The sequence below is a fragment of the Liolophura sinensis genome, chromosome 1 (assembly GCF_032854445.1).
Source record: "Liolophura sinensis isolate JHLJ2023 chromosome 1, CUHK_Ljap_v2, whole genome shotgun sequence".
In the NCBI taxonomy this organism is placed as follows: domain Eukaryota; kingdom Metazoa; phylum Mollusca; class Polyplacophora; order Chitonida; family Chitonidae; genus Liolophura; species Liolophura sinensis.
In genome coordinates, this window is record NC_088295.1 from 65,060,928 (window position 1) to 65,075,099 (window position 14,172).

At 37.9% G+C, this 14,172-nt stretch overlaps 1 protein-coding gene across 1 annotated transcript; it reads right to left on the reverse strand.

Annotated features, from left to right (window-relative positions):
- Positions 1 to 986: 986 nt before the first annotated feature.
- Positions 987 to 14,167, reverse strand: LOC135481768 (lebercilin-like). The gene is made up of 6 exons (XM_064761456.1): positions 14,036 to 14,167; positions 10,301 to 10,555; positions 5,187 to 5,698; positions 4,608 to 4,745; positions 3,977 to 4,171; positions 987 to 3,436 (listed from the first exon to the last, which is right to left on the reverse strand). The coding sequence occupies exons 2-6, from the start codon at positions 10,530 to 10,532 to the stop codon at positions 2,255 to 2,257; spliced, it is 2,259 nt and encodes a 752-aa protein (XP_064617526.1). The 5' UTR covers positions 10,533 to 10,555; positions 14,036 to 14,167; the 3' UTR covers positions 987 to 2,254.
- Positions 14,168 to 14,172: the final 5 nt, after the last annotated feature.

Here is a 14,172-nt window from a genome sequence, read left to right on the forward strand (position 1 = left end):
CAGGGGTTGCACTGTGGATCTATAGTCCACATTCTCTCCATATAATAGCTTTCATCATGTAGTACATTTTTGGACAAAAGGGAATGCACATTACCGTAAATGACCAGAAAATTCTTCCGTGGCAAAGTTGCTCATTTTGCCTAATTTTTAGAGTTTTACTAAAATCCAGGAAGATATTTTCTAGTTTGTGTGCAAGGTACATATAGCATGACACTGGAAAAATGTTGCAGGACCAAAAGTTCTATTTTATATCCACATTTATTTACTTCTGAAAAAGGCACTTCTTTGGGCGAAATCTTAAGTCGTTTACCACACGTGTTCCTGTAAATGAAAGGTTGATATAGAGTTTGTCAAACACCATGCGTGCCTCAATACCTCAGCTTGACCTTCATGATTTTCTGTCGGGAATATTAGTCCCTGTGGGGCCACAGATGTATCAAAGCAAGCATGGCAAGCTGAGGATGGGATGTTGAGGAGTATGAGTCAACAAAGGCATGCATGCATTGTTCTAACGCACACCGCGTGGAGCTGTACCAGATTTCATTGCACTGAAGTAGGAAACTTGAGAACGGCATTTTCTGGTGATCAAAGTCTCTTAACAGCCATGTACCTGACCACTGGTCAGATAACAGATATCTGTATCTGTTACATCTGTTTCTTTTGGAAACCAAATTTATATTGGTGTATTCCTTGACGATCTACTGGTCACTTATGTAAAATGCCATATTTTTGATATTAGTAATAATAAACCCAAACACAGAATTCAGAATACTGAATATCATAATAAATATATTCCACAAATATGTATTTACATCAGATTTTATCGAAGAAGTAATGAACAAATACACCTGTACATGTATTAGAATATCACAACCAAACCTATCACCCTTCCTCTGTTTCATCATACATGTTCATACATGTAAATCTGGAGAGGGAAATGGAGGATAACAAGATAAAACAACATAAGAACCATGACACGCCCCCCTCCATCCCAAATAAGGAAAAAAAAAAGAAATGAAACTGAATGAAGTGAGAAACACGTCAAAAAATCATGTCAAATAATAAATTATTCTCATGTATGTATATGCAAGTCAAATAATGTGGTGAGTGTGTAAATGTGGATGTCTTCTGAACTCAGTTTTCTGAGTATGCTGACTGTCTCCTTTCCTTACACAAACATTTATGATCAGTTTTTGGTAAAAAATATCTTTGGTACACACACTATTGCTGTTGACTTCAGGCCATGCTATAAGAGAACAGCCACCTTAATTTCACAATGAAATGAAGGATTAAAACATTTAAAAATTTTAAAGTAAAACCAACAAAGAAAAAAAAGAAAAAACCTCATGAACATGAAGGTGGCTACTCGGTACACGTTTAATTATCCCAATGAGTATAAATGTAAATGTACACATACATGTGTGTGTGAGTAAACAAAGTGTACATGGGTACGCAAACCTACATATATATGTAGCCTATATTACAGCACCTGGGCAGTCTAATCCAGCTGAGCTGTAAGTGCCCTACACAATACCATTACACAGGGCTCGATGACCTTCGAATGGAGATGGATATGTATACATACATACAACAAACATAACAGAGAGGTATACCTGGTGCATATACTGTATAACAGAAAATTTTTAATAGGAACAACCGTCAAGGGATTTAGAATCAGCACTGATTGGCTGATGCTGGAGGTTATCCTGGGTTATTGCCTGTAGCCGTGTTCACGATTGAAGAATTGCGCCAAATCTAAAATTCTATTTAGGCTGGGCATAACCTGGACTTAATACCTATCTCACAGCAGCCAATCAGCGATAATTTTGTATTCCTTCAAAAGTGACAAATAGCAGTGAGCAGATAAAAAGGTAAGTGCACTGTAGTGAGTCGCCATGCTTGCGAAGTCAGACAAACAGAAACCTTATGTTTACATTTTAGGTACCAAAAAAAAAAACCCAATAAAGTATAAAAATATGAATATAAACGTAATAGGGTCAGGCCTTACACTATGAGGAATTATCTCAATGGCAGATAACTTGCCTCACGTTAGAAAGCATGAAAGCCTGAAAGCCTAAGGAAAAAAAACTGTTGAGTATGTAATTAATGTCTAAATAAATTTCTGTAGTTATTTAAAAAAAAAAAAAAGGACCTTAAGAAAGATGAAATCAATCTTGTGATACCAGAATTATAAATTATGATTTCTGGATATGCCTGTCCTGTATTTTGCTTTTGGTAACCATTTGGACCAAACTCAGAGAATGACTTCCTCAATGTCGTCATCAAAGTTATCAACTGCATTAACGGTGGGTTTGTTCTGTATTGTCGTTGGTTGTTGGCGAGTGCGTAGCGGTAATAGATTTCCTTGGTCCCTTATCAGATTTGTGTCATCATCAATCAAGGCTGACCCTCCTCCAAACAAGGCACTAGAATTCCTTGGTTTCTTGGAATTGCTGTCAGCGCTTTTGTCACCATTGGCATGATTCGTTTTCTCATCCCATGGAAACTTTTTACGTGCTGGGGAAGAATTTGTTTTTGGTCCTAAAAAGTCGTTCAAGTCTGACAATTCTGCTTTAGGAGCTACAGACGAATTTTCACGGCTCTTACCGAACAATTCATTCATGAGATTATTTTTGCGAGCCTTTTGACTGGCAGTAATGTCACCCTGAGGAGATTCTTTAGTGTTTGAAATCACAGCAAATGAGTTCTTAGGAGGTCTCTTTTCTTTGAAGACAGAGTCTGTAAACGAAGGCTGGTAGCCTGACTCCTCTTCTGTAGACAACGATCGATTTCTCCGTTTCTCCAAATATGGGACAACAATTTCCTCATGTGACGGTTTCCCGTTGTGGAGATTTTCTGTGACTTGACTGAAGCTATAGGCGCTCTTCTTACTGGCTGAAGATGATGTCCCACTCTCATGGTCATTAGTGAGAAAGATGGCATTTTTCTCTTCTTTTTTCTGTGAATCAGAACCAGAATCCAGTGCCTTGAGGCGTGCCAGAAGATCGTCCTTCTTCCTCCTCTCCTCTTGAAGTTTAGCTTCGTTCTCCACTCTCTCCCTTTCCTCATGGGCTCGCCTCTCCTCCTCTTGCCTCATGCGCTCTTCTTGCGCTTGTTTCTCCTTTTCTGCACGTTGGCGTTCCATCATTTCCTCGTGTCGTCGTCTTTCTCTCTCCTCTTCCAAACGCTTCTCCTCCTTCATTGCTCTATCTCGCTCTTCTCGCTGTCGTTTTTCTCGTTCCTCTGCTTCTACTTTAAGTCGGATTTCCTGTTCTTCACGTTCGACCCTCTCACGAATGGCGCGCTCCTCCTTTTGTTTCATCTCTCTGTTCTCGCGGTCGCGACGCTCTTTCTCTTCCCTCAGGCTCTCTGCTTGCTGCCGCTCAAACTCAAGGTGCTCCCATGCCAGTTTATCATCAGCAGCTGTTTTATTTTTCTGCAAACAATAAAAATAGTCATAATGTCACATATGGTACTCACCTTATGATGTCTGCTCACTGGATTCATACCCATGCATCAGTAATCACAAGATCACAAATATGGCGAGCTAGAAGCTCAACGTTTGCAAAAAGTCTTTTTGTTTTTTTCTCTTAGCCAACTTAAACTTCCATATTCCCAAACTTCAAGAAACATAGGGGAATTCCCTCTAATAAATAGGGAATTAACAATACCCAGTGGAAATGATATTAAATTAGGGGTAAGCATGACAAGATGCAAGACATGCCATGATGGGTACATTGCCCTCTTTTCAGGAAACATAAAATATTTAAGAAATGTTAGCATAATTCCACTAACTATTAAGATATATACCCAAAAAACATTTCTTACAAGACACACAGCATTGATATGATCCCATGATCCCATAGCATCTAGGAGGGGCCAACCGATTTTTGACACTAGTCAAAACTGGAAATCAAATGTGATTTCACCACATATATGTGTTAGAATCTGTGGCACATTCCTGCCTGACAGCTACCTCTTTTTGTCTGCGCTCCTGTTCGTATGCCTTTGCTTTCTGTCTCGGCGTTGCCTCAGAGTTGGAGAGCCTACGCTGTCTGTCAGCTTTCAAAGGGGAGGGGCTTTCGTGGGGTGTGCCCCCGTATGAGGCAGGCTGTCGTTTTGATAATCGATTGGCGTATATGTTTTTTATGTCCAACTCCTTTTCTTTTTCCTGATAATAATCGAAGAAAATAAATTAAAACACTATGGTCTCTCAAGATGGATACCAATGGAGTTAATAAATAATCTCTAGGGCAGCATAAAATGTGAATACAGTGCATACTATTAATATTAATATTTATTAATAAAGTCTCTCGCAGTCCCGAATTTTTGGTCACGTGACATGCAGTTACCATGGTAATGTATGTTCAGAGGTTATGTACCCAATCTCCATGTAGTCTTCTGATCATGAATCTGAAAAACTAAGTTAATAACAAATATTTTGTCAAAGTTGCTTTTCAATATGTTAGATGTGCTTATGGAACTGTAAAAAATTCCCCATAAAGCCTATGATAATTAATCTTAATCATGCAACCACTTGTTCCTGTATGGACAAAGCATCCAGGATTAACACAGGTTTCTTTCATCCAGCCAAAGAAATGACTTGCCTTTAACTGGATTTGAATTTTGTTGAAAGTATCAGTTAGTTCTTCATGCTTGCGTTGTAACTCTCTGTGGCGTGCAATTTCGATGCCAATTTGATGCTTGTGGTTTTTTGTTAAGTTTTCTAAGTGACGTTCCAACTCCTGCAAAGAAAAATAGATGACACAATTCATAACTAAGCAATAGAGGGAATCAGACGAATCAGACAAAAATGATCAACTTTGATGTGGAAGCATTAACAATTGTCAGTATTTGCTAAAATTTTGTGCAGAATTGCACAGCCTTAGCACTACACGTACAACTAATAATAGTGCCATTGCTTAAATCACTACTTGCTCAACAGGTACAATGTATCTGTATATCAGATGCCACGGATAATAAAAGCTGCCTTTGAAAGTATTATTTTAATACTAAAGATGAAGTCTGATTAAATCAAAGACAGCCTTGTGAAGCCAGGTACAATGCTTGTGATTGAGGAGCAGTTTTATAGTCGACTGCCCAACCTCTATGAATTTCATCCAAAAAAAAAGAAAAATTTGTCCAAACTTCAACTGAAATTGACCATCACAAAACAAGATGTTTACCTTGACTCTTTTGTTCTTTTCCTGAACGTCAGCTTCGGCCGCAAGAAGACGCCGGTGCATCTCATCTCGCTGAGGCAGACCTCGCTCCTCCGCCAAATCACGGTATTTTGTCACCTGACGCTTCAGCTGATCTCTCTCTGCGTCTGCTTCGTGAAGGCTGCGCTCAGTGCGACTGTTCTTCTCTCGCGCCTTCCTCAGCTGGTCTTTCAGACTGCGGAGTTCATTGTTGTGCCTCTGTAGTAACTGAGGCAAGTCACTTTCTTCATGCTCAAACTTTTCTAAAGCTTTCTCCTGTCGTCGTTGGAGTCGTTTTAGTACCTTGTTTTCCTCCTCCAAGTCATGGCACTTCAGAGACATTGAGTCTAACTCACTCTTCATTTCGTTGTACTTCATCCTCCTGGTTTCCTGCATCGCTTTTGTCACTTGGTCTACGCGCATTAAGTTTGTCGTAGCTTTTTGGAGTGATGGTTTGGATTTCTTCTTTTTTAATGGAACTGTTGCAGGTTTTCGCACTAAAAAACAGATTAAAGCACGAAATGAAATGTTGAATTGTTTTCATACATAAGATAAGAAACAAGAACTCAGCCGCTGACTGAGATCTTCACCCAATTCTTCATTATCCTCGCTAATCATGCACATGCATCATAGTTTCACCATAGTTCTCAGGCCTCAAGATCATCAAGACTTAAATTTAAGTCACAATTTCAATTACTAAACTTGGTATGTTCCTTCCTGCTATTTCAGCTGCCATTTGTTTTACAATAACTTACCCAGGATTTGACCCTGTTACCTCAGAAGTAACAATTTTAAAGTGACTAGAAATTTTGACTAAAGTCTAAGATCACTTTGTGATCGCACACCTGAATTACAGAAAATAATAATAATATATTTAGCATTTTTATCATAGATCTTTATTTTTAATTATGTGTCTTTGAAAATATCATGTTTTCAAAAATGTAACATTTGTGTTTTACATCATTTACGACCATATGAATAAACTACAGTGCCCTTTTTGATGTCACAATGTTCCAAAATCCAAGCATATAAGCCATGACGTTTTGAGCAAATTAAATAGAGAGCATGTCCAATCACTGTTAGGCTATACATTACATACAGGAATACAGGAACACCACAGAAAAATATTAATCAAGATTTATTTATTCCGAAAACTTTCAGATACATATTAAAAAGCTTTGCAGTTCACCATTAAAATGGTAAGCTATAGTATATACATGTAACACATACATGGAACAAGTTTACCTGAACACAGGTAGGTTTATGTTCATTCCCCTCTAGGCTAGCTACAGCATAAAAACTACACTATACTAGCTGGCATGTGGCCAGACACAATCAATATCAGCAGCTATCAGATGTAATAAAAGCTCTTTGGGACAGCAAATGTTTTACCATGATTAATCTAATACATTAAAGTCATTAAGCCACTAAAAGTCAGTAACAACAGGTTATTTGATCCCCATAGTACATGCACAGTAAGGTACAATCAGCAGATGATCGATGGCATATAAGTTACTAAACAGTCCATCTATATGTACATGACGTTAGTCACTATACCTATACAGTTACCTATTATCACTAAACGTCTATGGGATTAACAATTTAAACAAATTTATACCAAGTATACTTTAAACTGAGCAGTTGTAGTTTACATCAGAAGTATGCAAGATGCATATTTCCCACACAAAGTACTCATGTACATCTAATGCACGTACATGATGTCATGGCGCTTGCTGGTAATGAGGTCGTGAGTTCAAATACAGCTCTTGTTTTCGTTACACATTAAAAATGAATTTGAATACAGCTCTGTTTCAGCTACAAATTTAAATCAGGAGGTTTGCCAGGTATGTAGGACTGGGTCCCTTTATCCAATCTTGAGCAAGGTGTTAATTTATACATGGTATTAATTAAATATGTACACTACAGTAAGACTGTGGATCAATTAAGAGTCTATGATGATTTAACTGAACTACAACCTGGAATTTCAAATTCTACACTTTTCTCTGCACCGGTACTTGCCTTCCTCTTCACCATTTTCATTTTCTCCAAACGCTTGATAAAAAGATGATAATGGCTTGATTATGTACTACATGTATGGGTACCTTTAATAAACTGCTGCACAAATAGGATGGTGGAACATAATAGGATGCTGTAACATAACAGGATGGTGTAACACAGTGGTTTTGAGCCATGCTACATGAAGTACCATAATAAATGTAAACAGTACACATATTAATGATCTGTTTTATGTTTTGTCATCTTGCTTACTTTTATGCCAGTTGTACATAAAACCAGACTGCCTTTTTTTAAGAGGCATAAACATATATTCACAAGTTGCAGCGATAGATGAACATGATAACTGAATGATTAACAACTATTCTTTTCTGCGCCACAATGATGCTTACAGAATGTTAAGAGTGTTTGATGCTTAAAGGGTGTTATAAATGTACTGACATTGTATATATGCATATACGACGTATAATCCACCTTTCGCATGAATAATAAAGTTCTGTGCATTACAAAAAGCAACAATTTAATGAATAAAAAGGGTTTTAAAATGAAGAAAGTTGTATATATACAGTTATATATATATATATATATATATATATACTCGACATAATGATATAATCTCCAGGCTGTATTACCTGTCAGGCATGGATGATCAGCCCTGGGGATGGACTGTGTATAATCTATGTACATGTACTCTACTCTCTATTAAGACAGATTTTACTTTGATCATGCTGGCTGATAGGGTTGCCATACAGGCTTGTTTTAATCCCAACTCTATCATCACATTACAACTGTCACATGTGTACCAGTGCTTCTATGTAGACAGGTCAACATTCAAAACACTCTCCTGTTGTGTTTGACCTCAGTGCCTGAATGACTGTACACATGAAAGGCCAAAAGCATGACAAAAGCTAATGGTCTAGGGACAGTCTATCATATCAAAACCATGACATCTCTAAGGTGTGCTAGTATACAAAAAATAAAGTGAAGCTCACTTACATGTTAGCCCATTTATGTGGGTATGACAAAAACCTACACTGTCACCACTGTGCTGGCTCTGTATGTCAATGTACACAACACAATACTGATTCAGCTCCCAGGTGGTGAGCGCCCTGTCATGAAAATTTAACAATCCACCTGAGAGATTTCATTACACTAAACTACTCAAGATACTGCTTACCCTTGATGGTTGGCCTCACCCTAGAGTCAATATAGTACAATTGGGGTCTTTTAGGAGGTGACAAAAGCCAGTGCCATACCTTAGGTGTACATATTTCAATATAGCTAGCCACTGGTGTCACTTCTCCCACAGCTCTGCCTTACACACATACTTCTACCACTGACATACTCTGTTATCAGGTTGCCATGGAGACATGGAAACATGGTTGGATGTGAGATTGTTGTAATCTGCTAACCCCCATGCCATCCCCCTTTCTACATAAGGTTTTCCAGGTTGGTTGGAGAGACTGGTGTGACAAGAGGGAATCCTCTGACAAATTACGCACTAATCAATTGTGCCACGAAGATTCCTTTGAAAATTAATTAACTCGTTCCTTCTCAAATGTCTCAACAAATAACAGTATAAAAGGAAGAATTGATTGCAACAGTTACCATGTACAGCCAAGGTTTCTTACTTTACCTGTCTACTGAATATCCAGGTAGTTAAGCTTACTGCAATCTCATACTGTACATTCTGACTAGAATTGAGCAGTTAGATCTTCAAACATAATGGAGAGTGTTCAATCAAGCTACAAAGGTTTTAAAACATTCATAATGTTGAGAGTAGAATTACAGCACTGTATTACATGAAGCTAGCCTTGTAGGACAGATCAAGTTATTTTTAAACACGATGGTGCTAAAATTCTTGTATTTACAAAGAACACCACTGTTTGATGCCTATCTCTTGAGTCATGAGTCCTCAAAAACCAAACCTTTGTTTTTGTTTCCAAACAATTTGCCTGGTATGATTTGAAAAAATTCCTTTTAGTTGATACATATATGTGAGGCTGAATTTTTAAAAATACAGCATCATTTCTGGCTATTCATCTTGTATGCATAAGTTAAAATGTTTAATACTTTGTTCTTTAGAGTAAGGACATTTGTGAAAACTGTGGTCAACCAACATGATTAAAATGTGTGAATACCATTAATGTCACTGTACAATAACATACTTGCCAAAAATACTACAACCGGCCATGAATTTGTCAAAACATGAATATTTCCATGATATAAAGTCATCTTTATGTGATGACCTGGGTTGAATTTTGGGGTCATCATTTTCATTTTGAGCTCTAATAAACGAGTGAATGTCAAAACAATTTGACGTCTCTGTATGTCAGTGACACGACGCCTTTCCTTCTTGCATGACATACCACCAGTCAACAGTGAAAGCAACAGTAATTTATGTCTTCAGCAATGTCTAACAAAACTTCATGGTTTTTAATTAATAATCAGTTTTTGCCATTTGTAATATGAATTGATGGAATCTCAATTCTCTTGGCAACCATGTATAAACCGCACAGGCTTTCTCAGCGAGTGTGTACACTGACTCCCAGGATTCCATCCATCTGTATGTATGTGTATGCTTGGGGTTAACATCGTACTCAACTATTTTTAAGTCACATGACGACGACCAATCCTTAGGTGTCTGTACATATACATTTACTGTGTCTTCATTTGTCAGGGAGAGTCCATGCATGCTGCCAAAGTGCTGCCGCCACTGAAATATCATGCCGAAGACACCAGGCATGACACCCCACCCAGTCACTTTATACTGACATCCTGCTTCCTTTCTCCAACTTCTCTGCGCGCAGCACCACGCAAGGCAGCAAAAAGCGCAATTTTTGAAGTCTTTGGTACAGCCCGAACTGGGTTTGACTCCAGATCTCCCGATTTCAAGGCAGCAACTAAAACTTAGACATATATTGTTCAATTAAGCACCTATTGGTGGTTGGCCGATTGATGGCAGCAGCAGATCAGCAGAGGTGTTGAGGGGAACAGGAAGATTGCAAACAAGGTCAAACTTTGCAACATGAAAAGCAATAGGACATAGTGCACCACACATGAACTAAAATGATGTGAAATCTTACCATACTTGGGGCCAGTCGCGGGCTTGTTTCTCCGTGAGGGATATGGATCTTCGTCAGATACGAAGGAGTCTGAATAATCTGTATAGTCGTCACTGTAATCATCACTGTAGCTCCTGTCACGTGAACGTCGTCCATAATGCCGAGAGGCCTTGGGGGTAAGTGACCTTCGTCCATGTTGTCGAGGCCCTCGAGGAGAGCGAGAATTTGATCGTCGAAATGCAGGTTCTGCCATGGTGTCAAGAAGAGCTAGGACATCTGGAATATGAGCAACAGAGGTTAAATATAATTACATGTAACCATTACAATATGGCAGGGCTGGTTCATTGCCTGGTGAATAGTCAGATCTGCTAGCAGATAAAACAACACTGTCATGCAAGCAATTAATTAAACTAGATCGGTATTCACTCCATTTGTGAATGTTACTGATGTATCTGCAATGCCAATAACCTGATTAATCCCTGTGATCAACACAACACTAGGAGATGGCATGCTGTAATCACCTAAATCGCGTTCACTTCAGTGCATGCATGACCATGGCCTTACATATAAAAAATGACAAATTCTAGAGCACATTGTCAATCAGATAAACCATATGTACTGAAATCCAAATGACACAGCACTAGTTTCATAAAAACACATCTCTGTATGCGCAGACCTGAAGTCGGAACTGGGAGACATGTATCAGGTACTGAGATTGACAGGTCTAGCCACCTATGAAAGCCATACTCAAACAATTCATTGTTGGGGGTATTATCCAACCCTATCAGAAAAAATAGTGTAGGAGAGGAGGGGACTGTTTTTTTTTTTATTCTGGCTACTGAACAATGTAGGAATTTCATATACTAAGACAGCAAAAAAAAAATGATATTCCATTGAAAGCCCCAAAAAACTTTAGAATACCTCCCTTTTCTGGAGAGTTGTTTAGGTCACAATCAAAAAAACATATTTTTGTACCTTAATACTCTAGTACGTACCTTTATGTTAGATACTAGAGTCAGCATAAAAATTTGGATAAGTAAAATGTATTGGTCTGCATGTTGTCAGCTTATTTCAACTGCATATTAATTGGCGTCATGTTTGCTGTCTTCTATGTGACAATCTAGTTTGGCACCATTAATGTACGTAAATTTGTTATCATTTACACCCATTTTCACTGTAGTATGACCAAAATTAAATTTTAATGTCAAATCATAAAGAAACATCATGGTCATCAAAGCAAAGTATTAAATAAGCCTGTGCATGCCATCTCTCTCATACAAGCAGATATCACTCGGGGTTCATTTCATCATGTGGGTGACCTATAAATCAGCATGACTGAGATAAACAGCAACAGATATCACATAAAACCTGCTGCAAATTGGTTGCTATTGATTTTATTGAAATATGTAAAACAGAAAGCAACAAGACTGAGATAACAATTTCACAGCTACGAGCTTTTGAACAGAAAGAATGTCATTTCAGGGCAGATTTCATAAGAAACTGAAACCACTATTATCCTAATTCCTTAACCATTTCACCTTTGAAAGAGCAACTTTCAGTGGAACTGATGCACGTATTTAATTTGATTTTGGAGACAAAACTACATTGGTTGGATAGGCCAATTTCAGTTAAAGAAAAGTATGATTTTACAGTCTACACAGAATAATGCCTTCAAAATTTGCTTGAAGAAACACCTTGAAAAATTCCAGGAATAATTGAATTCCTGATCATTAATTCAGTGCACTACATATGATAAACATTCCGCAAATGCATACTCGTGTACATCTGTACAAGTAAACTTTGTACAAGTTTTAGGGTCAACATACATGTACTGTTTGTCTAGACCTTCAAACATGTCAAAGCTACAGCTACTCCCTTGGAAATTGGCCAAAATGTATCTGTAGAAAAAATTTATAGCAAGACAAAAGAGGTGACAGTCCCCAAGTCACCATTCCAAACCATACTGCTGAATTATGTTACCTACACATGACCTTTATATCACTTCTTGCAAAGTCTTCGTGTATAATTTGCATTAACTAATGCTACATTATGGTTTTATGACTACACTCAGGCAAAAAACATCCTTCCGTGGCTGTTGGGGGCTTACGCTAACCTGCATATGGTGACATAATGCCGACATAAACAGGGAACACTTTAATATGCCCATTTTTTTTATCCTTCCCATGTCATCTTTCACCTTGTTGTCTGCTAATAAAAACTGGAGGCAAGCGAAGTGTCTGGGCATGCACACTTTTAATGGTTTCTAGTTTTGCAGCTATCCTATTTTTACAGTATGTACGCTGATGCACAAAGAGCCACAGAGAAAAAGTTAACAAAATTGTGTGGATCCAGTCCAGTTCAAAATGAGGCTACGATGGCACTATGGAGGATTTCTTTGTGGAGAAACTGATTATTGCGAGGGATTTCAAGACTAAATATAGTGAAACTGCACGGAAGTAAAAAACACTCTGACTCAACAAAACAATACAGATTTACTCTACCTGTTGACAGACTGCTCAGGTACCAGAAAGTTGCATGTATATGTGTAAGTGATCTGGCTGTTACAGCCACAGGCCAGAATGCAAAACTATTTCTACTGCAGTCACCTAAGAAAGATGATTTTTGCGCAGTTCTTCAAATAAAATCAACGGCTCCATACACAATCTTCACTGATTGCTGTATACTGTATTAATGCACTTACCATTAAGAGAAATCTCACCAACACGTTCACATTTTTGCAATACGTCTTTTTCATTGTAAAAATTTTCAAGCTCTTTTTTCACTCCAAACTCTTCTAAACAGCTACTGCTAAAGAGTTCATTTTAGGCAAGGTACCTGAAAAATTTTACTGTTTCGGGCATAGACAATATCCTATGACACAAGGTGAATTTATTTCATGTCACATGTTAACTCTGGTGGCTGTGCCACTCAAATCAGAGTTACATGTTTGCATGTAAGGTGCCTGCAAACCATTATTACTTGTACTGATGTATAAATCTAACAGGTCAGGGTAATACTTAAGATTTTATGATGGCATATAGTGTGTAATTTCCATTTTATACAGAATCAATCATACCAGGAATGCATGATGCTGACAAATTCACACTGGCAGAACATTAACTGTTAAATCTGGTATCAGTTTCATTTTGTAGGGTCTCATAAATTTGTTCGACATGTCAGATGAAGTTAAATATGGTTTGAAATGTTCAGGTTTTTAGGCTTACAAGATTAATTTACCTCAAACAACATGACATTTACTTGAATACAAGATGACACGGTAAGAAACTACACCTCTCAAATAGCTTGCATCTCAAATTCATTTGTAACAGGTATCAGAAATGTTGACATCGGCATCTGAGGTATTCTGCTGCAGTTAGGTACATGTAATCTGCCGTGTTTTACTTTGTTAGGACAATGCATGTTTAATGGTCTGAGGGAAATTTTCAGTCAGTCAGTCAACTGACAGTCACACTGACAAAGATCTCCGCGTTTTCATTCATTAAAACTCCACCTTCTTTTATCTGAATACAATACGCTTGCAGTTGGATGCCTACATTTTCGTCAAAAGAATTCGTTAAAACAGATCGTCATTTGATGCTGTGTGCCTTCAAACCTCCTTTTGAAAGGTCAATGGATGCTCCGATCTTTTATCTAAATATCGCGAAAACCGGCCACTCAACAATCATGACCCATGTGGCGGAAGGCTTATAAACTTTCTGAAATATTTCAGACGTAAATCAAAAATACAAAACTTACCATGATGCCAGTAAAGTAGAAACGTAAGTGTCTAATTAATAACACCAAAAGCAGAAAGTTGCAACACACAAAAATCCCTTGACTTTTCCAAACTTTCCTTTTGTTTTTCCTGCCAAGCAACAAGCAGTAATCCGCAA